Source organism: Miscanthus floridulus, chromosome 3 (assembly GCF_019320115.1).
Source record: "Miscanthus floridulus cultivar M001 chromosome 3, ASM1932011v1, whole genome shotgun sequence".
Lineage (NCBI taxonomy): Eukaryota > Viridiplantae > Streptophyta > Magnoliopsida > Poales > Poaceae > Miscanthus > Miscanthus floridulus.
In genome coordinates, this window is record NC_089582.1 from 138,223,646 (window position 1) to 138,247,839 (window position 24,194).

General features: G+C 46.4%; 1 protein-coding gene across 1 annotated transcript; it reads left to right on the top strand.

Moving 5' to 3' along the window:
• The first annotated feature begins 977 nt into the window (after positions 1–977).
• On the top strand, positions 978–1,611 carry LOC136547151 (uncharacterized). Its single transcript, XM_066539123.1, has one exon. It carries the CDS (start codon positions 991–993, stop codon positions 1,417–1,419), a length of 429 nt encoding a protein of 142 aa, XP_066395220.1. The 5' UTR covers positions 978–990; the 3' UTR covers positions 1,420–1,611.
• The last annotated feature ends 22,583 nt before the right edge of the window (positions 1,612–24,194 follow it).

Sequence of the window (24,194 nt, forward strand, 5' to 3'; positions counted from 1 at the left end):
TTTGATAGTCATAGAAGTTCAACCCGACCAATATTTATAACTTGACGGAGTATTTTTCTAGGAGGCACAACCCACCGACCACAAATGAACATTGTGTCCGTTCACAAACCAATTCTTAGAACTTTCAAATTAAATATATTTTTGGTCTCACTAGACATCAAACATTCAAAAACATTGTGACTAACCTTTCAAAAAGGGAATTTCCTTATATGCCATTAAATAACTCATAATAATCTTTCATATGGCATCGATGTGTCAATAACATAAGAGACGACCCTCAACAATCATTGACAGACATCACACATATTAAACATATGAGGGGTTTAGGTTTTTAGGGCCTATTTGGTTCCCACCCTGGGAAACGTGCCTGGGCCAGGCATCATTGTGAGGCATTTGATTTCTAATGTCCGGGGTTGGATGATGCAGCTGCCTGGCGTCGCTCCCCAGGCAAGAGTGGCAACCAAACAACTCCTTAATCTAGTGGCATACGATTTTTTTTCCTTAACAACTGATATATGGTCAAAGTTTCAGAAAATCAGAGAGTAATTTTTTTTTGTGGTAGAAAAGGAAGTAAACATAGTTCAACTTATTGAATTAAGGGTGTGGTCTTGCATCCAATCACTTTAAACAGGTTCGAGTTATCCTTAACTCATATTTGTGTATATTTTATTCTTTAAATGAAAACAAATGATTAATAATGGAATAAAAATTGAAAACAAACTAATTCCTCCTAAGTTGGTCATTTTAATTTGTATTAAAAAAATCAGTGGTAGGAGTAATAACTAATAAAGAAGAATAATGGCCAATGTTTTCTTGCAAAATTTCTTCTCTGTTAATACTCCTATATTCCAGGCAAAGCTCTTGCCACCTGTTTTAAATAAAAAAAAAGCCCAAAAGAAAAAGAAATGGGGGTAGCTTCTCTATATAAATACCTCGCCCACCTCGCTGAGGCTCTACCCCTCTTCGGCTCTTCCCAACCCAAGAACAAAAATGGTCACCACCACCACTGCTGCTGCTGCTGAAGCCGAAGACCGTGAGTCCCTCGGCACCAAGTTCGATCGCACCTTGCTGAGGCTCTACCCCTCTTCGGCTCTTCCCAACCCAACAACAAAAATGGTCACCACCACCACTGAAGCCGAAGCCCGTGAGTCCCTCGGCACGAAGCTCGATCGCCTGAAGGAACACGCGAAAGACATGGCCTCCAGGCACCCCGTCGCTGGAGCCGCGGCTGTCCTAGCCGTCAGCGCCGTGGGCGCCTACTTCCTGTGGCCCGTGGCGGCCCCGGCCGTCGCCATGATGAAGGCGCCCGGAGCCGGCGGCGTGCTTGTCTCCCGCGCGGCGTTTCTCGCGAACAAGAAGCTGTACTTCAAGCTCTTGCACACCGCGGGCGCTGCGGCGGCGGTCGCCGCTTTGGCGTAGGTGCGCATGCAGTGGGTAGTACATGCTGCTCGTGCAGGGGCGGCGGGCGTGTTTCTAGTTGTGTGTTTGACGAAGTGATTGCTAGTACTTTCCATCGTTAGTATGTCTCGAGTTTGGATTATCTGTCAGAAAAATCTATGTATGCGTGCATGATGCACTTTTATGAAAGAGAGAACTCTTTTAATTAAGAAATATAGCAATCAAGCAAATAATATAAGGTCCAAATAAACATCCACACAGATTACAAAAGGAGCACAAACAGCCAGAACAGACGGAAGAGAATCGAAAGCTTATTATTTCTGCAGCTCCCCAAAGGATCACATGGGTTGGCGTGAAATCAGTTAACCACGATAGCATCACTTGTAGAAGCACTATGCAAACCTTGTCCCGGGCCTCCATCTTTAGCAGCAATATTCATCCGTTTATCTAGGAGACTAGGACTAGTTGTTTAAACTGAAAAAGTTTGTGCTATCTTTGTAGGCATCCAAGTTCCCCAAAAATCATCAACCCAAGTTGGAATACTATCCGAAACAAAGATCTCCGCTATGCAGCTCCATGCAAACCCGACGATTGAGCATGCCATTTTTTTTATGTATATCTTCTGCAACTAAAAAGAATAAAGTATGGATATTTTTTTGTACGACATTTGTTTTGGTTCGTCCGTCTACCCACGCCTGCGATCCCACGACATCTCCTGCATGCTGCGTCCTTTGGTGTGATTCTCCTTGATTGAATATTACATGTCATGTGATAGAGGAATCACGGTAAAATAGGAAGTAGAAAATTATTGTGCTATCCATATACACATTGCATGTTTGCATGCACCAGCATACATGGCAACAAGCAAAAGGAAAGAAAATTAACATAGAAGGAAAGAGAATTAAGACAAAAGGAACATCTTTACATTTCTGAGAACCTTGTCAAATCTGTCTACATTTAATTACTTCCTCTCTTTGTATTTGCAAAAGGGACATCTTTTTTTCTTCTTTCATTTGGTTTCACGCTCACGTGTTCCATCGCCCTCGCTTGCTGTTTCTTGCTGAAATTGCCCTTGGGTCTGTTCATTTTGAATTCTTTCCCCATATTCTAATTAAACTACAAAATTTTGAATTAGGATACGAGATAAGACATGCAAACAGATATTTCAAAACTACTTGTAGAGTCCAAAGAACTTAATAAATAAATCTTTCTAGAGGCAATGTAAATTCTCTCTAATCTTTCATTTGGTGTAGTTAGTGTTATCATAGTACCCGCATGTATTCATGGAAAATAAATCTTGGACAAAATGTGGACACTTTTTGGTGCGATATTCCAACATGGGTCCATCGTCCTGCCAATATCCTTGAGGCAGATCACATAAAGGATGAGAGTCTGAAAGGTCCTTGTGTGGTTTTGGTAATTGAGTGACAACCTAGGTGGACTAATTGTGTTTATGTGAGATACACAGGTGATTAGTCCACAGGTACATGTGTGTGAGCAACATATGCCATGAAGGTGAAAATGGCTTGGAGATGTTGCAAAGCTCACACATGTGATGATGAAGGAGCTTAAATGCACATGAGACATGACATTGAGTCATGTGATCAAGGTGGAGAAGATCAAGACAAGACTTGGCTTGATAGACTGGTTGCAAGCGTGAAGGGTAAGTTGAAGGCTTTGGAGTGATGGACCGCGAGGCGGTGAAGCTTGAGCAAGACTTGGCGCCGATGGACAATGGCAACGGTGAAGAGCAAGTAAAGTTAAGATTGATGAACCAATAGGATCACGTGATGATATGAAGTGGATCATATCATTGTTGATCGTGTTGGTGCATGTGTTGCATCGACATTGGAAGAGATGGAATGGAATGCGCAAGGCAAAGGTATAACCTAGGGCATTTTATTTCACCGGTCATAGGTGTGTAGAGAAGTTTATGACCGGGTTTAGGATAGATGGCCGTACTATCAAGAGGGGCAAACTTGTTTGTATATCGGTCATCTAGTGCCACTCGAGTAATCTAACTTTGCATCGTCGCTAGGATCGAGTGGCGTGGCAAGTTGAGTGGCTAACACCCTTGAAAATGTTTGTGAAAATATGCTAACACATGTGCACAAGGTGATACACTTGGTGGTTGGCACATTTGAGCAAGGGTAAAGGAGATAGAGTTGAAAAGGAGTTAGTCACGCTGGTTACAGAGTGACCGGACGCATCCGGTATGGTGACCGGACACGTTCAGTATTTGGCGGCGTACTCAGCGATCGGACGCGTCCGGTCGCCACACCGGACGCGTCTGGTGTGAATCAGAAAAGGCAGTGTTCGGCAGTGCGGTCGATCAAACGCTGGCAGCGTCTAGTCCGGTGTGACCGGACGCTGAGGCTCAGCATCCGGTCAGTTTCTAACTGACGTGTCCGGTCGGCCTTGGAGGCTTACTAGACTCGACCAGACTCAGCGGCTGAGCGTCCGGTCGTTTCATACTGAGCGTCCGGTCGTCTTGTCAGAGAGCCGTTGGAGGCTACGGTAGGACACGTGGCAGTCAGACAGCTACCAGACACGTTCGATATAGCGAACGGACATGTCCGGTATTCGTGTCCGGTGCGTCTGGTGCAGTGTCTGGTGTTGCGTCCGGTCGACCCAAAAAATGCCCAGTGAAGGGGTAACGGCTAGTTTAGCCCTTGGGGCTATAAATAGAAGTGACCTTTGGCCATGGCTGGTACTGAGCACCTTGGGGGACTTTGTGTCCATGCTTGAGAGTGCTTAGGAGCCCTCCATATCACAGATACTTGATAGTGATCATCCGATTGTGTGAGTGAGCGATTCTAGTGCGATTACATCATGAGGTTGCATCAAGTAGCACTAGGTGATTGAGTTGCAAGCCGATGGTGCTTGTTACTCTTGGAGGTTGCCACCTCCTAGACGGCTTGGTGGTGGTCTCCGTCGAAGCCCGCAAGAAGCTTGTGCGGCGCTCTGGAGAAGTGCTTTGTGAGGGGCATTGTGCTCGCCCCGCGGGAGCCGTGAAGAGCAACTTTAGTAAAGCGTGTCATTGAGCTACCCTCACTTTCGGGGTAGGTTCTTGCGGTGCCCGACGTGCGGGCTTTGTGGGTGATGCCAATTAGCCGCCGAACCACCAAGTGAGCGGTCAACACAACGGGGACTAGCATGTTGGCAAACACGTGAACCTCGAGAGAAAAATCAGCGTGTCAACCTTGTTCTTCCCGTTGGTTTGCATCCCCATTACACAAGCTTGTGATTATTTTCATATACATTGTGCTTGCGTAGTTGCTCTTGTAATTAGTTAGCTTGTGTAGCTTGCTAGTTACCTTCTTGCTTGTGTAGCATAGAAGTAGCTCCCTTGTGTGGCTAATTTGGTTTGTGTAACCTTGTTAGTCACATTGCTTAGTTTGTGTAGCTAAGTAATTGTGCTCTCTAATTTGGCATTGATTGCCTTGTTATTGAGCATTGCTAGTGAGCTTGGTTTGCTTTGTGTTTCTGCTTACTAGCATGTGTAGGATTTCCCTTGTTGCTTAAAGTACTAGTGGCATAGGTTTGTGTGACCTTACTCTTAGAATTGGTTAGGAGAGCTCTAGCTAGCCTTTGCTTACTAGCATGTGTAGGAGCTCCCTTGTTGCTTAAAGTACTAGTAGCATAGGTTTGTATGACCTTGCTCCTAGAATTGGTTAGGTGAGTTCTAGCTAGCCCGGCACCTTTGTTGCTTAATTAGTATCTTTGCAAGATGCTAGTGAATATAGATAGAGGGGTGTAGTCTTGGCTAAACCGATAGTTCTTAATTCCGCACTTGTTTCGGTTAGCCGACGTGATTAATTTTAAAAAGGATTATTCACCCCCCCTCTAGTCGCCATCTCGACCCTTTCAGAGTCCCTCTATGAGATTGCTCACAAGAGACTCAAACTTATATCTGATCATGGTAATGTTGAATTGCTTTGCATCAAAAGCATCAGCAATGATAAACGGGGACATAGGTTTTAGTATGCATAGTGGAGAAAAACTCAATCTTGGCCTTCTCAGCAGCTTTTCTGAGCCTTTGCAGTGCTAATTTGTCCTTACTCAGATAGTCAAGAGGTGCACCATAAAATTATGCACCACTAAAAAAAGTGTCACAATTGGTTGCCTTGACCTGAATCTTCTACAACTAAAAAGAACAAAGTGTGGATATTTTCTTTGTGCGACATTTGTTTTGGTTTGTCCGTCTACTCACACCTGCGATCCCATGACATCTCCCGCATGCTGCGTTCTTTGGTGTGATTCTCCTTGATTGAATATTGCATGTCATGTGATAGAGGAATTACGGCAAAATAGAAAGTAGAAAATTATTATGCTATCCATATACACATTGCATATTTGCATGCACCAGCATACATGGCAACGAGCAAAAGGAAAGAGAATTAACATACAAGAAAAGAGAATTAAGACAAAAGGAACATCTTTGCATTTCTGAGAATCTTGCCAAATCTGTCTACATTTAATTACTTCCCATCTTTGCATTTGCAAAAGGGACAACTTTTTTCTTCTTTCATTTGGTTTCACGCTTACGTGTTCCATCGCCCTCGCTTACTGTTTTTTGCTGAAATTGTCCTTGGGTCTGTTCATTTTGAATCCTTTCCCCATATTCTAATTAAACTATAAAATTTTGAATTAGGATATGAGGTAAGACTTGCAAACAGATATTTCAAAACTACCTATAGGGTCCAAAGAACTTAATAAATAAATTCTTCTGGAGGCAATGCAAATTCTCTCTAATCTTTCATTTGGTGTAGTTAGTGTTATCATAGTACCCGCATGTATTCATGGGAAATAAATCGTGGACAAAAAGTGGACACTTTTTTGGTGCGACATTCTAACATGGGTCTATCGTCCTGTCAATAGGCAATATCCTTGAGGTAGATCACATAAAGGATGAGAGTCCCTCTATGAGATTACTCATAAGAGACTTAAACTTATATCTGATCATGGTAATGTTGAATTGCTTTGCATCAAAAGCATCGGCAATGATAAACGGGGACATAGGTTTTAGTATGCATAGTGAAGGAAAACTTAACCTTGGTCTTCTCAGCAGCTTTTCTGAGCCTTTGTAGTGCTAACTTGTCCTTACTCAGATAGTCAAGAGGTGCACCATAAAATTATGCACCACTAAGAAAAGTGTCGCCATTGGTTGCCTTGACCTAAAAAATATGTCGAAATTAAAAATTACAACACCTAATTCAACATCTTAGAACAGACACTCAAGTGGATACCTTATTCTATAATATATGTTTGTGTAGAATAGTCCTAAAGCCACACATATTTATACGGTGAGTATAACATAATTTATTTTAAAATTTTATGAGAGATTTTTTAAGACACACAATATTATCCATTTGACAGACACTAATATTTATATATATACTCGAACCTGTGTGTACAGGATTATATGGAGATGCAACGGAACTTATTCATGGATTTATTGGCGCATGAAAAAAATGATATCGGAGAATTCTTTCTGCCAATATAAAATATTATCTTAGCCGTATCACGAAAAAGACTATACAGTAGAGTTTGTGAGCCTGCAACGCCGCGCTCTCCGTGACTGTGTTAATTTCACGAACTTTGCTTTTTAAATTAAATGTCACTTTAACGTCGGTATTTAATTTAACAGTATTGTTATCTTATTGTGCGATCCGTGTGTTTTTAGTATAAAAGATTTAGTTGTCCTGTAGCAACGCATAGACACGCTACCTAGTGTATATATATAGTTTAATTTCCACGTAATCGTTGAATTAGGTTTCACAAATTATCGAAACTGTTTATTTCTGTACAGGATGATGATTAACCAAAGGGATAAGAAGAAAAATCAAATAAAGAAAGGTATAAAAAAATATTTGGCTAGAAACTGAACCACCACACCAGTTGGTTTTCTGTTGCTGTTGGGCCTAGTTGGGCTGTGCATTTCCCCTAGACCCGGAATCTGGGAAATTGCTCGTTCTGGCAAGCGACGACGATCGACGCATGCAGCTTCTGCATTTTGATCCGGCTACCGTTCTCTTGTCTTTTTCAATGCGTTCTCAATTATTTTCACCTTGGGAAAAAATGCATGGACGTCGCATGCAGTGCACGCGGGGGCTCTTCGATTTCCCATGCAGGACGGTTAATTGCTCGTTCTGACTTCTGAGTCAGTGCCAAAGTGGCAAGCGACGACGCATGCAGCTTCTGCATTTACCGTTCTCTTGTCTTTTTCAATGCGCTCTCAATGTTTTCACCTTGGGAAATTGCATGGACGCCGCATGCATGCAGTCGAGTTCCCATGCAGAACGATTCGTTTCCCAACGCGCGCTCTTCGTCTCTTCGAGTTCCCAGGAGGGGGCAGCAAATGCGCACGCAGCGAAGGCAAGCGGCCGCCTGCGGACCTCCACCCTGGCGCTGCATCCTACAAATACAAGCGTCCGGCCGGGTCCTGTATCACACTGCGCGCCGTCCGTCATCTCGATCCCGCGCTCTCTCCAAGTCCTAGCTAGCTCCCGTGTCTCCGGCCGTCGTCGCGCGATGAGTTCGAAGAACGACAAGGGCGTCGGCGGAGCTGTTGCCGTTGCGGCGCTCGCCGTGGGCGCCGTGATCTCGTACTTCCTTTGGCCCTTGGCGGCCCCGGCTGCTGCCGTCGTGATGATGAAGGCGCCCGGCGCCGGTGGGCTGCTCATCTCCCGCGCGGCGTTCGTTGCGAACCCACAGCTGTACTACAGCCTCCTCCGCACGGCCGGCGCTGCCGTTGCCGCCGCCGCATTTGCTGCCTAGCGCTGCCGGGCGTTTATGATCTTATTGTATGCTAAATAAAAGATGGCGCGACATTGCTTGCATGTGCACGCAGCAGTATCATACGAAATATTCACCTATCAGTTACGGATGTTATGCCGATTCTATGTTTATGTGTGCTTCTTATTGCTGCTTGCTCGTCTTGTTGGTCGATCTTTACACGCACATGCGCCCGTTACCGTCATCTTCCCTGTGATGATCGTCTCAGTTTTTTTTTTTTTTTGACAGCTTGAGAATGTTTCCATGCTCACTGAACCGACTGAAAATTTAGTGTAAGGGCTTGTTTAGTTGGCGAAATTTTTGACGAAATGGTACTGTAGCACTTTCGTTATTATTTAACAGTTAGTGTCCAATCATAGTCTAATTAGGCTTAAAAGATTTGTCTCGTGAATTTCGTCTAAACTGTGTAATTAGTTTTATTTTTTATTAATATTTAATGCTTCATGCATTTGTCCAAAGATTCGATGTGACGAGGAATCTTGAAAATTTTTGGGAACTAAACACTACCTAAAGCACGATTGTTTCGTGTTTTCTTTCAATCTTTCTGACCAAGAATGTGGGCCGAAATGCTACACAGGGAGCGAGACCTGTTTTGCCGATGCCTTAGCCCCTCGGGCCGCCGGCTAAAACTGTTTTGTTGTAAGAGAAAAATATTATTGATTCTACGTTTAAGCGAACAGGCCCGCACCGGAACTTTTTCAGTTTGGCCGGAAATCGGAAGCATTTACGTTGGGGAGATTCGGTATTACGTTGTGGAGCAAAAATCAAAGTACGAAACTGTAGGACTTTATATACGGATAAAGCCCGGCTGATGAAAATTTTTTTTTATTTGGAGGACTTTACTATGACGGTTCACACGATTTGGAATCGCGTGACTCTTCCCTCCTCACGTCGCCCCCCTCCATCACCGCTCTAGCCCTTGTGCTTCTACCGCCGGCGGCAGGCCGCTCTCGTCGTCTCGCTTTACCACCCACCTCCTCCCGCTGCCCCCTTGACCCCGCCCTCCACTAAACCAGGGAAGCTGCCAGCGAGCTCCGTCGCGACGCTCCAACCAGCCTCGGCCTCGGCTTCGCCACACCCACCTCTCGCCCCTGCCCCCTGCCGCCAAACCGCCGTCTCCTGCCACCCCGCCTCGTCACTGCCTCGCATCCCACCATCGCCGCTAAGCCCGTCGGAGATGGAGAAGGAGAGAGAGCGTGCCAGTGGGACAGGGAGCACCACAGTCCCGTGTTTGAGTTTGCATTATGATTTCTCCTAGTTTCTGTTCAGTGGTTCATTTTGTTGCTACAGTGCACAAAGAAAAAATGTTCTTTTAGAAGGCGTTCTACCAAATATAGCCTCATTTGAAATTTATTTTTTTCCCTTGAATCATGTAAGGCTGTGTTTTTTAATCCGTTCGCACCACCAATTCAGACAAATACAAGAATGAGACCTAGTCCGTTTGCATCACTGTGCTGTTTAGAACAAATGCAAGAATTAGATTTAATAATATTTTCTAGATGACAATTAGACCCGCGGACGTGGGTGCCACGCCCAGCAGGGTATGGGCGGACTGCCAATTAAGTTGGGTGTTATCCATGTTATAAATTTTTAGTCCATTTTATAAACATGTACTCCCTCTTTTATCAGAGTCGTTTTAGCTTCTGACAAGGTCCGGCAGAGATTAAATGAATGTGGACAGAGGAATGGTCTAGGTACACGGCACAAGCTGTGAACATGGACAGAAGTACCGGCTGCCACAGCGACAGTCAATGCGGGACAGAGGGAGTACATGATTAGTTGACACTTATGTGCAGGGGCAGATCTAGTACCAGGGTGCGATGAGCTTAAGCCCCACTACCGCTACTCCAAGCATGAAAACCCTCCTACTATAGTTTAGTATCCATGGAAACTTAAAAGGAGTGGCAAGAGATGGAGGATAATGGAAGGAGCCTCTCCTAACCTGTTTTGCTACATCCGTCATTGCTTACGCGTTAAATGGCTAGAGGTCTGTTATACTTAGTAGAGATGAGGATTAATTATTCATCTTTTATCTTTCTATACTTATTAGTGCAATCATGACGATGTATTGTACCGTTAAGACACGAGACATTACGGGAGAGGCAAAATTCTCCGAGTGTCGCTGGCTTCCCCGAGTGCTAAAAATCGGGCACTCGGGAAAGAGAATCTTCCCCGAGTGTTGCACTCGGGGAAGAATTGCACTCGGGGAAGAATTGCTTTTCCGAGTGCCGCGGAGATCCTGGCACTCGGTAAAGAGCAGCACTCGGCAAAGGCCCTCTTCCCCGAGTGTAACACTCGGGAAAGATCGGCACTCGGCAAAGAAACATGTTACTTGACGGTCCAACCCGCCCACGCCGTTAAAACTTTAAAAAAAATTCTTCTCCCGAGTGCCAGGACAGGGCACTCGGGGAGGAGGCAGCCTTCTCCGAGTGCCCTGTCCTGGCACTCGGGAAAGGGCCTCTTCCCCGAGTGCTAGGGAAGGCACTCGGGAAAGAATTTTTGTTTTTTTTTGTTTTTTTTGCCTCATTTTTTTGTGAGGCCTTCCCACATTATTTAAAACTCCCTGTTCAAATTTGGGACAATTTTGACTTTTTTTGTTATATTTCGTTAGTTTTTTTCGTTTCGTTGAATTTTTTTGCATACTTCAAATTTGATGCATGAAATAATGGAATTTGGTGATTCAAAAAATTATATTAATGATATTTGGTGTATGTTGAGGCCTTATCCAAGAACTCGCATGAAATGTCGAGCATCTTGTTGACGTAACATGACGAATAACTTGCGGGAAAAGTGTTTTTAAATTATATAAAATCCGAATGAAGTCCGAAAATCATGAAACTTGTCTGGGCGTCTTGTTATCGCATGTAGAGGCTATGATAAAAAATTGAGATGGTTTCGAGCAAGTTCCGACGTCGGATGCCTAAAACTCAGACATCTCCGCATGCCTCTACAAGTGATCACATGCGGAGATGTCTGGGTTTTAGGCATCCGACGTCGCAACTTGCTCGAAACCTTCTTAATTTTTTATCATAGCCTCTACATGCGATAACACGACGCCCATACAAGTTTTGTGATTTTCGGACTTCATTCGGATTTTATATAATTTAAATATACTTTTCCCGCAAGTTGTTCGTCATGTTACGTCAACAAGATGCTCGAAATTTCATGCGAGTTTCTGCATAAGGCCTCAACATACACCAAATATCATTAATATAATTTTTTGAATCACCAAATTCCATTATTTCATGCACCTGCAGTTCAAATTCGAAGTATGCAAAAAAATTCAACGAAACGAAAAAAACTAACGAAATATAACAAAAAAAAGTCAAAATTATCCCAAATTTGAACAGGGAGTTTTAAATAATGTGGGAAGGCCTCACAAAAAAATTAGGCAGAAAAAACAAAATAACAAAATTTCTTCCCCGAGTGCCTTCCCTGGCACTCGGGGAAGAGGCCCTTTCCCGAGTGCCAGCACAGGGCACTCGGGGAAGACTTAAAAAAAAGGCCCAGCGGGCCTTATCTAAACTTGACCGGCCACCCCCACACCCGCACGCCGCCCGCCCGCCCGTACGCGCTACCCCGCCGCCGCCAGCCTCTCCGCCGCTGCCGCTCGCCGCGCCCGCGCCACCGCCACGCCGCTCACCGGCCCAGCGCCACCGCGCCCCCGCAGCTCGCCCCCCGCGCGCGCGCGCCCCCGTAGCCCCCGCGCCGCGCGCCCCCGCAGGCCCCGCCGGCGCGCCCCTGTCCCTGCGCGTCGGGGCCCGGCCGGCCGGCGCGCCCCCTCCCCGGCCCCTGCGGCCGGCCCCGACGGCGCTCCCTCTCCCCGTCATCCTCCCCCTGTCCCCGTCGTCCTCGGCCCCTGGCTCGCGCGCTGGGCATCCGGGTCGCCGCGAGGGTTGTTCGCCCCGAGTGCTCCGTCGAGTCGCGCCCGCGGCGGTGCGGCTGGAGGCTCTCTCGGCGCTCCCCCCAGCTGCCTGGCGCGATAGCTACGCCCCTGCCTCCGGCCTGCTGGACAGCCAACATGGAAGAGGCAAGGTATTTCACCAGTTCCTGATATTTGTGTTTCAATGCAATGGAAAATAGCAGAGATTAGTTGTGTGTTGACTTGTTTATTCCCTGCTGTGATTTGTAGACTAAATCATAGAGAATTGAAACTTGTTGTTAGAGTGCGGTCGTTTTTCAGTTTGCCGGACAGAGCAGATTTTGTGGCCATGAATAGTGTTGCACAAATATGTGTTCTGCAAACAGACTCCTTCCTTCCAAAAAAACGCCACTTTCTGTTTTCTTTGTTTATTTACATTTACCTCCTTTTCATCTATCCAATAGTTACATATATGAGCTTACCCTACTATAACAAAGCACCTCTTTTGATTTCCAACTATATTGTTGACTGCAGCGATCTGTGAGCTGCAGTTTCATAGTTTTGCCAACTTTGCTTTGTACGAACTCTCTTTCCAATCTTTTCGTATACATATGCAAAATCTGAGCTCATATATCATCTATCTAGCATTATTCCCAGATATTTCATTAGAAAAGTCCCTTTATTATAGTTAAACAGGTCTGCTACCCTTTCTTTTGTTCTTCAATAGTAGTCTCTAGAACAAAAACTTCACTTTTTCTGATAATTTATTTTCAGTCCTGACATAGCCTTAAAACAGTGTAACATAAATTTTGTCCTACTTAAGATATCCTCGTCGATCTAAATCCAGTAAAATGATTGTATCCGGGAAAACTTCGGGCTCAGCAAAAGAGTTTGCTAGCTGAGTGGGAGGCTGAGCGGGCCGAGCGGGAGTCCGAGCGTCAGAGGGTACAAGCTTTGGAGGCCCAGCAAGATGGTTTGCTCAAGTTTGTGCAACAACTTGGGCAGCAACAAGGTTGGGAGATCCCAGCAGAGCTGCTTGCACCACCACCACCATATCGTCGAGAGTCTACTCCGGTGAGTATGAGTACGGATGTTTTACTTTCTTTGCTCATGCTTAGTGTCAAACCTAGTGATGGCCTTCGTGCCGGATTTATTGATGTGTCGGCATTCGTGCCGGATTTGTTGATGTGTCGGCCTTCGTGCCGGAAATGTGGTTGTCGGTCTTCGTGCCGACGTTTTTCTTGCAGGTTTTGGAAACCTCCCCGTGCAGGGGAGGTGCTGCCGAAATTTTCAACTTTTCTTTACACTCTTTACATTTTTATCTTGTCACTCACGTGCAATCTCCTCTCTTTTTTGCAGCATCAATCGGGGGAGGCGTCGAACCATGTCGAAGGGTCGCCGACATCGCACGTCGGGCCATCCCCACCTGGACCGTCGCCGGGATATCACGCTGGGGCGTCCCACCCCTCACAGTCGCCGTGAGCCGCCTTCGGAGTCGTTTTTTTGTATTGAACTTGTGAACTTGAAATAGTGTGTACTTTTGAACGTGTTTTTGTAATATATTGTGGATTTCGGACAAATTTGGTCGTTTGTGATATATAAATGTGGTTTATGACATATTGGTGTTGATTTGTGGTTTGTGATATATATATATATATATATATATATATATATATATATATATGCTTTGTTGTTTACATGGAAAAGCAAAAAACAAAAAAAAAGAATTTTAGAGGTGGCTTCCCCGAGTGCCTGTGCTGTGGCACTCGGGGAAGAGGGATTTTAAAAAAAATAATAAATTTCTTTCCCGAGTGCCTGAACTGCGGCACTCGGCAAAGAGTATTTAAAAAAAATTCAAAAATCTTTCCCGAGTGTTGCACTCGGGGAAGAAAATAAAAAAAACGACGTCGGCCGTCGGCCAACGGCGTCAAGTCTTCCCCGAGTGCCAGCACGGTACTCGGCAAAGCCTTCCCCGAGTGCACGATTTTTGACACTCAAGGAAGGCGACTTTCCCGTGAGAGGATTAGCCGGAGGCTCTTCCCCGAGTGTTGCACTCTAGGAAGACTTCCCCGAGTGCAACTGGGCCTTCTCCGAATGCAACTGGCACTCGGGGAATCCAGCAGTTTCTGTAGTGAGAGAGACGTGTATTAGAAACCTGTGGGAACAGGTGCGGCGTTGGGTAATTTTGCTTCAACTGCACCGCACCCAACCCATTCCTAAGTGTATTTTTATTTTTATTTTCAAAAAAAAAAAATTGGCACTTTGAATCAAGCCAGAACTCTACCGTGTTTTCTAGTGAGAAGGCGAAGGTGCTCTACGGATTCTTTTTCGGCGGGTATGCTCCATCTATCATGCACATTTTTTTATTGGAGTAGGAAATTTTTAATGAGATTTTCCAAAATGTTCATGTAGCCTTTCAAAATGTTGATTGGTGTTAGACCTACACGATGATTATTGCATGGATTAGAAGGGAAATAAAAAAGCAGAAAACAGAAACATTGGCTAGGAAACTGTACAAGCACATGGGATTTTAGTCTTCCGTTGTTTGGGCCCACTTGTGCCGTGTGTGATTCTCGGGGCCCACTTAGGGCAGGTACAGCAATGGGCGTATCGCCCACCACATCAGCTACCTGGCCGAGATGGAGGAGAGAGAGTGCCTTATCGCTGCTTCCATCGATCGGCGCGGAGGCCGAGACTACTTTATAAGTAAGGCTTCGTTTAGATTTCTAAGTTTTTTCGCTCTTTTCATCACATTAAATCTTTGACACATGCATAGAGTATTAAATATAGATAAAAAATAACTAATTACATAGTTTAATTGTAAATTACGAGACGAATCTTTTAAGCCTAGTTAGGCTATGATTGAACAATAATTGTCAAATACAAACGAAAGTGCTACAGTGCCTAATACTGATTCCTAACAGCGATCTAAACAAGGCCTAAGCGCGTGTTTAGTCGGTGAAAAGTTGGAAATCTAGCTACTGTAGCACTTTCGTTTTTATTTAGCAATTAGTGTCCAATCATGGACTAATTAGGCTCAAAACGTTCGTCTCGCAATTTTCAACCAAACTGTGCAATTAGTTTTTTTTCGTCTACATTTAATGCTCCATACACATATCGCAAGATTTGATGTGATGAATATTGTAGCATTTTTTAAAAAAACTTTTCACGAACTAAAGAAGGGCTAATGTGCCTCACACAGTTATGCCATCCTCTTCTCTTCCCTTTCCATCTAAATAAAAAACAGTATTTAAAGTAGGGGAAAAGACTAGTTATTGTATGAACCAGGCTCTAAACTTGGCTATCAATGACTTGACTTGGCTTATAGCCAAGTCTTATGGGCCTTGCTCTTATGGATAGTTTTCCAAGCGACCACGGCGGATTTGTGGGTATTAGTACCGGCAAATTACTACGCTACTACTCTTAAAAAATCATTTAATAATTAATGAAGTGGGTAGTAGTACCGGTAAATTACTACTCTTAAAAAATCATTTAATAATTAATGAAACTAATCACCTCTTATCCTCGTTCTCACTGTCAAGTGCCAAGCAACAATTCAGCTTCTGCAGTGCCCGTTTAGCCGCCAAAAGTAAGTTTCGAGAACCAAAGCCGGAGGCCCAGGCAAGGAAGGTGCTCATGAAAAAGGCCGGGCTTTTGGTCGAGACAGTGAAGCCTGATGAGGGCCCCGTTCGGCTGGTGAATCACTGTTTACAAATGATTTCCTCTCATAAATTCTTCCGGATTTCATCAAATTCCTCCAAATGAACGGGGCCGAGGTGTCCTTTGAAGAATTTTAGCAGACGTTCAAAGGCCCCCTTTCTCCTAGTAAGCACAAAGCCATGCGGGTACTCTTTCTTGTGAGGCGCCGGTTGTCGTGGTTTGGTGACGGGCGTCGAGTAGGCTAAGCATTCCCAACGTTTTGTCTTGTTGTACCCCTGGTCGTAGATTATACTACCGTATAGTCCTTTGCATGTGTTTTAGCTGCTAGGGTCTAGCTCTAGCTCGTTGACTTTCTTGGTTGGTCCTAAACACTAGCGTTTTGTCAGCAGGTTTGGTTTAGCCAGATCTCGTCGATGTCGTGTAACTTTAAAACTTTCTTATCCTCTTAATGAAAAACAGGCTTTGGCCTGATAAAAAAAAAGCTTCTGCATTTTCAATGCGCTCGACTCAATTCATTCACACACTTTGTGAAGCGGCCTCTTCGTCTGCGCGAGTTTCGCGTGTGCTTCGTGTGCCCGGGAAGACGAGACTGGGAGCAAATGTTAGGCTTGTAGCATGTACTTAGCGTGTAACACGGTACTCTTCTAGTGTGTGTGTGTGTGTGTGTGTGTGTTATGTGTTTTCGCGAGCAGTGTCGTGGTAGTTGTAGTGATCTTATGTGCTCTGCGACTGCGAGCAGTCACTGGGTTTGTTCTGTGAACGTCCCTTAGTTTCTGATGTATGTTACAATCTCTGTTCCTGAATAAATAGACTTGAAGTTGCCTTAAGTCAAATTTTTTAAATTTGACTGATTTTTTAGAAAAAAAAATATATTAAGATTTATTATATGAAATTAGTATCATTAGATTTATCATGGAATATGTTTTCATAACGTGCTCATTTTATATCACATATATTGTTACTATATATACTCCTTTTTACTTTGCATTTCGTTGTTCGACATGTTTGTACATCGCCATGTTCTACTTTGAACGCGATGGATCATGTTCGCGACGACGGCGCCCTAGCTTCACCTGCACCGCAGCCAACCTATTGCCATCCCTAAGTGTATTTTTATTTTCAAAGAAATTGATACTTCGAATAATGAGTTACTCTCGAATAATCTATCTCCTCTTTGGAGGAGATGAGTTTAACATTTGCGATACAAACCCTCTTTGGGACCGATTCTATTCTTTCTTTTAGGTAGTATATTAGTGCAATTTCAATTTTCAAATACCAAACTCCACCGTTTTATAGAGCATCACTGTAGCAAGCCTACTAGCTAACTGTAGTGAGAAGGCGAAGGTGCTCTACATATTCTTTTTCAGCAGATCTGCTCCATCATGCACATATTTTTAGCGGCAAAATCTATCAACTGACGAACAACACTTGCCCCCACGACCCATGAGCCCATTGCTTCCTTGCTCCGCTGTGGTTGCCGGAGATGAGCTCGTCGGCGTTAGGGGTTCCGGATTCTGGGGGTGCCATGGCCAGCAACCTTAGAAGGGGAAGAAGCCCCGGTAGCAATTTGGGTTCTGAATTTTAGGGGGTGCCATGGCCGGCAGCCTTAGAAGGGGGAGATGCCTCGATAGCAATTTTGGTTCTGAATTTTAGGGGGTGCCATGGCCGGCGGCCTTAGAACGGGGACAGGCCCCGGTGGCAGCGGCCGGCCCTGCTGTTGTGATGGGTTGAGGGCGACAAGCGAGGTGGTTAGGGCACTGCTGATCCGGGCCGTGGGAGACAACTGGTTGGGAAAAGCTCGCACCGAGGGCGAAGATCGCTTGTCGTCGTCCTCCAACTAAGATTAGTGGAGGGCGGGGTGGTTGGCGAGGGTAGGCGGTGGGCAGGGCGGCCGTCAGTGGGAACACCATGGGCCGAGGTGGTGGGCGAGGAAGGCAGGGGTTGGACGTGTAGGGCCGAGGTAGATGCGAGGCGGGACCAGAGATGCCCGAGGAAGAAGAACGGTTCCTGGTCGCATGCTCCCCTGAAAAGCGACCTGTCGCGCATTAACATGCCCCAAGAGTAGGAAATGTTTAATGAGATTTTACAAAATGTTCGAGTAGCCTTTAAAAATGTTAATTGGTGTTAAACCTACACGATGATTATTACAAGTGTCAGAAGGAAATGAAAAAAGAAAAACACAAACATTGCCTAGGAAATTGTACAACCACATGGGATTCTTCCGTTGTTGGAACTACGTGCGGTGTGCTATTCTCTGATGGATAGTTTTCCAGACGGACACGGTGGATTAGTGTGTAGTATTACCGGTAAATTACTTCTCCTACTACTCTTATAAAAAGTCATTTAATAATTAATGAAATTGATCACCTCTTAGGCCAGTCTCAGTGATAAGTTTGACGGTGGTGTTTCCAAGACCGTCATGTCATATACAATAAAATGAAACTTGCAGCCTGTTCGTTTGTTGGTTTCAGCCAGGGCTTATCAGCCAACCAACAATGTTTTCTGTCACAACAAACCAGCACCAGCCAGGCTTATCAGCCCAGAAACCAACCAGCGAACAGGCTCTTAGATGAAACACCCCATCTCAATGCAAAGTTTCATTCTAGAGTTTCATAGGCATTTAATTCCATGACTCATAGAGAGTTGGTAATCATGCTAAAGGAGTTTCATCTTCTTCTCTCTCTACTTAAATACACTACCATGTCATCAAAATATCTATGTAGCAGGCTATTTAACGCAAATGAAACTCTAGTGACACCAGCCTTGTCCTCCTTCTCACTGCCCCGCAAGACGCAACAAGTCAGCTTCCGCATTTCGCTACCGTTCTCGTCTTTTCAATGCGCTCGACTCAACCCAGCATTCATCACGCACTTTGTGAAGTTGTCTCTTCGTCTTCGTCTCCCGTCGCGCGCGCTTCTTCTTCCCGTGACGAGACGCGGATCGGAGCAAATGCGCACGCAGGCAATGCAGCGCGATGAAGGCAAGCAGCCGCCTGGCCCACCTTGATCAGCCGCTGCAGCCTACAAATAGATGCCTGACACGCGGCGCTGTCCATCCACACCCAGCCGCTCGATCGCTCTCCTCTCCAAGCAGCAGAAGGCCAGAAGCTACGACGCCCGCTAGCCCCCCCTGACGTCGTTCAAGCCTGAAGGCCGGTCATCGCCAGGATGAACGAGGACGACGTCGGTGGCCTCGGAGCCGCGGCGCTGTTCGCCCTTGGCTACCTCGGCATGCATTTCCTGTTTCCCGGGGCGTCCCCTGCAGCGATGGTGCTCAGTATACTGAAGTCGCCCGGTGCTGCAGCGGCGGCGGTCGGGACGATGATGAAGGCGCCCGGTGCTGGCGGGCTGCTTATCTGCCGCGCGGCGTTTCAGGCGAACCCCCAGCTATACTTTAGCATCCTCCGCAGGGCCGGCCCGGCAGCCGCCGCCGCCGCGTACGCTGCCTGTTCCTAGCTAGCGCTAGCTGTGTGAGCTAGTGATCGTAAATAAAAGATAGCGAGCGACGAGCGGTGGTATTAATTGCTTATGCATGCAGTATCCATATGATTCTTCTGGGCTTATCCTCGTTGCGCTTGTCCGTGCGGTTTGCCCGTGCTTGTTCATTGATCTTGTGTCATGCATTCATGCTCACTGAACCGAATGGACTCTCAATAGCATTTTGTAGTTTATTGGATGGATCGCTTCGTAACGTGGAACACAATCATTTCTCTCAGAAGTCAGCACTTGTAGGAAAAAATTATATTCGTAACTTGTTTAACGTTTTTTTTCCCCATCGGCCTTGACATTTCTACATTGGACAACAGTAGAACACGGCGAGTAGTATTCAACGTATAGTGAAATCTTGCCTCTCCCCTCATGCTCGACACTGAGTCCCCGGCGCAGCACGGTAAAACCTCACGCAGGGCGTCCACCTCATCTATTTTTTTTTTCCGCGACTGCACTCAACTAAGCCCGTTTTTCATTAAGAGGGTAGTAAGACGGTTACAGAACGCAAGCCACGGCTTGCAACACGGAAGGTCAAACTGAAAATGAAAAAGCGGTAAGAAGCAAAGGGCGCTAATACACTAGGGTGTGTTTGGTTTGAGGGTTTGAAGGGGTTGGAATGGGTTGGACCCAGTTGGGGAGGTGTTTGGTTGAAAAGGTAGTGGGTTGGGTTCATCCCAGTAAGGAAATATTCCCCTCAGATGCGAGTTGGATGCATCCGCCCAAAACGAGCGGACGCATCCAACCCACATGCACGGCGGCGTCCTCCGTTTCCTGCGCAAGAGGAGGAGCTGGCGTGAGGGGCGCGGGCCTCGGCCTCCGGCACCGCATGAGGCTGCTCCGGCCATGGCGAGCCGCGCATGGGGAGAGGCAGGGGCTGGTGGAGGCCGGCGGGGAGGAGGGTAGCGGCCGGCATCGGGGAGAAGGGAGGGGCGGGCGGCGGCACAAATAGAGAGGGAGACAGCAGCAAGAAGCCGGGGGGAGGACGATGGCCGGGAGCAGCGAGGAGGGTGGCGCCCATGCCGGCCCTGCCCTGGTCCTCGGCCGTAGCGCTCCTCCAGATCTGGGCGAGCAGCGGCACGGGAGGACCTCCTCCGGCGCGGCGACCCCGGGCCACGACGGAGCAACGGCGTGGCCAGGGCGGTGCTCGGGGAGGTGGCAGCCATGGCGGGCGAGCTCGGGCTTGGGCAAGCAGCGGTCATGGCAGGTGACCGCGAGGTCGGGAAGGTGGCGGCCATGGCGGGCGAGCTCGAGCTCGGGGAGGTTGCGGCCACAGCGGGAGAGCACGGGCTCGGGCAAGCTGGCGGCGGCGCGAGGCCGGCCTGCGCTAGGCGAGCTGTGTGGCGGCGTGGGGATGGGCAGCGCCGGTGCTCTGTTGTGCGGTGGTGCTCTGTTGGAAGAGAGGGGGAAGAAGATGGAAGTTTGGCTGACAGCTAGGTCCCACGTCTAACAGCAGCACACGGTGTTTACAATGACATCCATTCCAACCCATCCAATTCCTTGTACCAAACAACAAACTGGAATGGCTCCATCCCTCTATCCAAACGCAAGATGGGTTCGACACAACCCAGAAAACTAGGTTGGACCCAACCCAATCCAGTTGGTCCCCAAACCAAACACATGCTAAACCATTTTTCGACCAAGAAGCAACCAAGGGGGCAATTCTCCTGAACCCCGCCGCTACCCAAGCATTGCATTCATCAAGGATCTTTGGAAGGAGCCATGCTGGCATGGTAGCAAACTTCTCAAACACCCGGCTGTTGCGCTCCTTCCAAATGAGCCAGGAGACCAGCAAAAACAGCGCATCGAAGCCTATGTGGTGTTCTTTCGGTAAGAGCTTCCTTTCAACGAGCCACTGATCAACGGCCGTCGACTGATCATGAACGGGCTGCACAAGATCCACCTCATCTATCACACGTTTGCTTTGACGGACGCTCTCGCACCTGCGGATCCAGGGCCTCAACCCCGTGCGCACTGTGCGTCCGGGTTCCAGACGTGCCCGTCGAAGTGGTCGGTGCCCTGCACCCCATGTCTCCAACACTGGTCATCCCCGATCCTCAGTTCCTCACTGTCTGCTGTGTTCGTCCTTGCAAAAGCTCATCCTGTTTCCAGTTTCGATCCACAGTTCCACACACCCGACAATGGTTTTGACCACGGGCGTCGTCCTCAGCGCGGCCGCTGGCGTGGCCTTGTGCGCTGCGTGCCACTTCTTCTGGCCGGTTGCCGCACCGGTCACCATGATGAAGGCTCCCGGTGCTGCCGGGCTTCTCATCTCGCGGGCGGCGTCCCTGGCCAACCCGCAGCTCTACTTCGAGCTGCTCCGCACCGCCGGCGTCAAGGCAGCCGTTGCCGCATTTCTGGCTTGAACCAGTACTCACTCCGTCCTCAGAAATCATGTCGTTTTAGGGGTGGAGTGGTTTTCACTAATGAAGTCGTTTTGGGGGCATGGAGAGAGTTTTGGACGGAATTACCCCCACCGTTTCGTATCCTGGCCCGTCACGGCGTCGCCCAGTCCCAATGATACATTTAATTGCGCCTCCTCGCTTGCCGTCGTCCCTTGCTTCGCTCGCGCCGCGCATCAGAGAGAGAGAGTCCGTCGCTTGTCTCTATGGAGAGAGAGAGAGAGAGATTGCGCTGCGCATGGAGGCCACGAAGCGACGCATGGAGGCCATCGCGCCGCAGGACGTCACGGCGGAGGACGTCATGGCGGTCCGTCGATCAGGGCCGCAGGACGTCATGCCGCCGGAGTCCGTCGAGCTGCGCCGCAGGACGTCGCTGGCCGCGGAGGAGGAGTCGGAGGATGACGCGGTCGGAGACGTAGGAGCCTCCAAGGAGGACGAGGAGGTGGGCTCTCAGAGCCGGAGGATGAGTCGTCCATGGCCATGGCTCCTCGGTAAGGGAACAGTAACAATGCAGGGTGCGCACATGAAAAAGAAAGGAGATGCAAAAATAGAGTACTATTTGCTCGATCAAGATAAAATGTCTCGTGCATACATCCATATTTGCCTAAATACCAAAGAAGTCTAATTATGCAACTACTAATCCGAGGTCTAGTTGTTCCTCCATGAACCAAGCCTCTCCAAAGCGTCAGCTACCAACGAGAGAATAATATTGAAATTTTGAAAGGCCTGTTCATGAAATTAAATTCAGTTATAATGATATACTACTACTCATGAAATTAGACTGAGTTGAAACTAGAAAAGAAAATGTACTTGTAGAGAGCGTATCTATTAAACGCTCGGAATAAGGCCGCCAACGCTTTTTGCATCTTTCTTAATTTCAATAGCTGGGATAGCACGAGATATGTCCAGATCTACGATATCAAAATTTTGTGAATTTGATGGTTGAAAAATGACCCTAATGTCGAAACCATCTTCTTTACCGGCTTCAAGGAACCGTGGATCATCATGTTCTACTCTAATATGAGAAGGTGCATTATCTTGCATAATGTAGATAGGCTTGTCGACATCTTCTAGTAGCCATCCAGCTCGAATAGCAGGAAGAACACTAGAAATCATGAATTCTCTAATTACATCTCTTGTAATTGTTGCTATCGGCTTTGCTTCAATTGTCCCAGTTGGCCGGTTAACACTACTCCTCTTAGCATGCTCAAAAGTAACTAGAGGAAAGCATCCTATCTTTCCGTTAAAAATACACACTCCCTCATCGAATCTTGGTTGCAGTCACACATAAAAACATTATTTTAGGAATCTTGCTCTTGGAAGAACCTAAGGTCAATATTCTAGTAAGAAGATAAGAACACCATTCCTCATCTTCCGGTAGCAAGTTCAAATCCAAAGCAGCAAATGCTTCATTGTCATCTAGTAGAGTGGCACAAGAACATATACACTTAGACTTTAAATAATGGATGCATGCATAAAAAAAACAGAGACGAAGATACAAAGAAACAGGATAAGTACTTATCATTGGGATCCAATCCAGCAAAGAACTCGTCCATGTGTTGGGACAGTTGCACGACAAATAAACAAGAGGAGCTGGCTTAGTATTATGTTGCATACTAGTACTGCTTGCGTTGTGGCGTTTAAATAGGCAAGTGACCCAAACAAACTAGCGCAAAAATCATGCGCCAGCGAACGGAGCGATCGGCGCCAAGGGAAAAAAAATCCCGCCAAAAAATCGCGCCAAAAAAAAGGAGTACGTCCTAGTAATAAGTTGCCTTGTTGTCGTGTGCTGCTGATGCCGGTGGGCGCCCGGCGGATCAACCGTGTGGCGATGGGGATAATTTTATATAGTAATTTACGATAATGTCAATACATATTTACGATAGTTGGGTTACTATAACACATGGGAGTATTACCATAACGTTATAGTAAACCACTTAGTAAGGAGTTACTATAATCTCGTAAATTAACATAGTAATTATCGTAACTTAAAGTGGCTACATAATAAGTTATTTTGTAGCCAGCTACAGAGTTACTACCCTGTAGCTGGCTACAAAATAACTTATTATGTAGCCACTTTAAGTTACGATAATTACTATGTTAATTTACAAGATTATAGTAACTCCTTAACTACTACCCTGTAGCTGGCTACAAAATAACTTATTATGTAGCCACTTTAAGTTACGATAATTACTATGTTAATTTACGAGATTATAGTAACTCCTTACTAAGTGGTTTACTATAACGCTATGGTAAATAAATAAATAAATAAATATATATATATATATATATATATATATATATATATATTGCTCTAATGTACTCCCTAGTTGTAGTAGTACTCGCTACTTTGATGTACAATATAATACTAGTTGGTTTCTGCTGTGAATGATAGTGGTGTCTTAGTGTCTACTAGATCTAATACTCTTTACTTTGCATTTCATTGCGTTCGACATGTTTCTACATCGCCATGTTCGACTTACCGCTTGAAACTTTGAAAGCGATGTACTGCTAGTACCATGTAGTACGTAATATAATTGTTGCATGCTCTCTGCTCTGTATCCGGCGCACTCGAATGCTCATGACAAT

What these genes read in the sequence shown, in the direction of transcription:
- LOC136547151 (XM_066539123.1), top strand. Translation starts at nt 991, where the DNA reads ATGGTCACCACCACCACTGCTGCTGCTGCTGAAGCCGAAGACCGTGAG.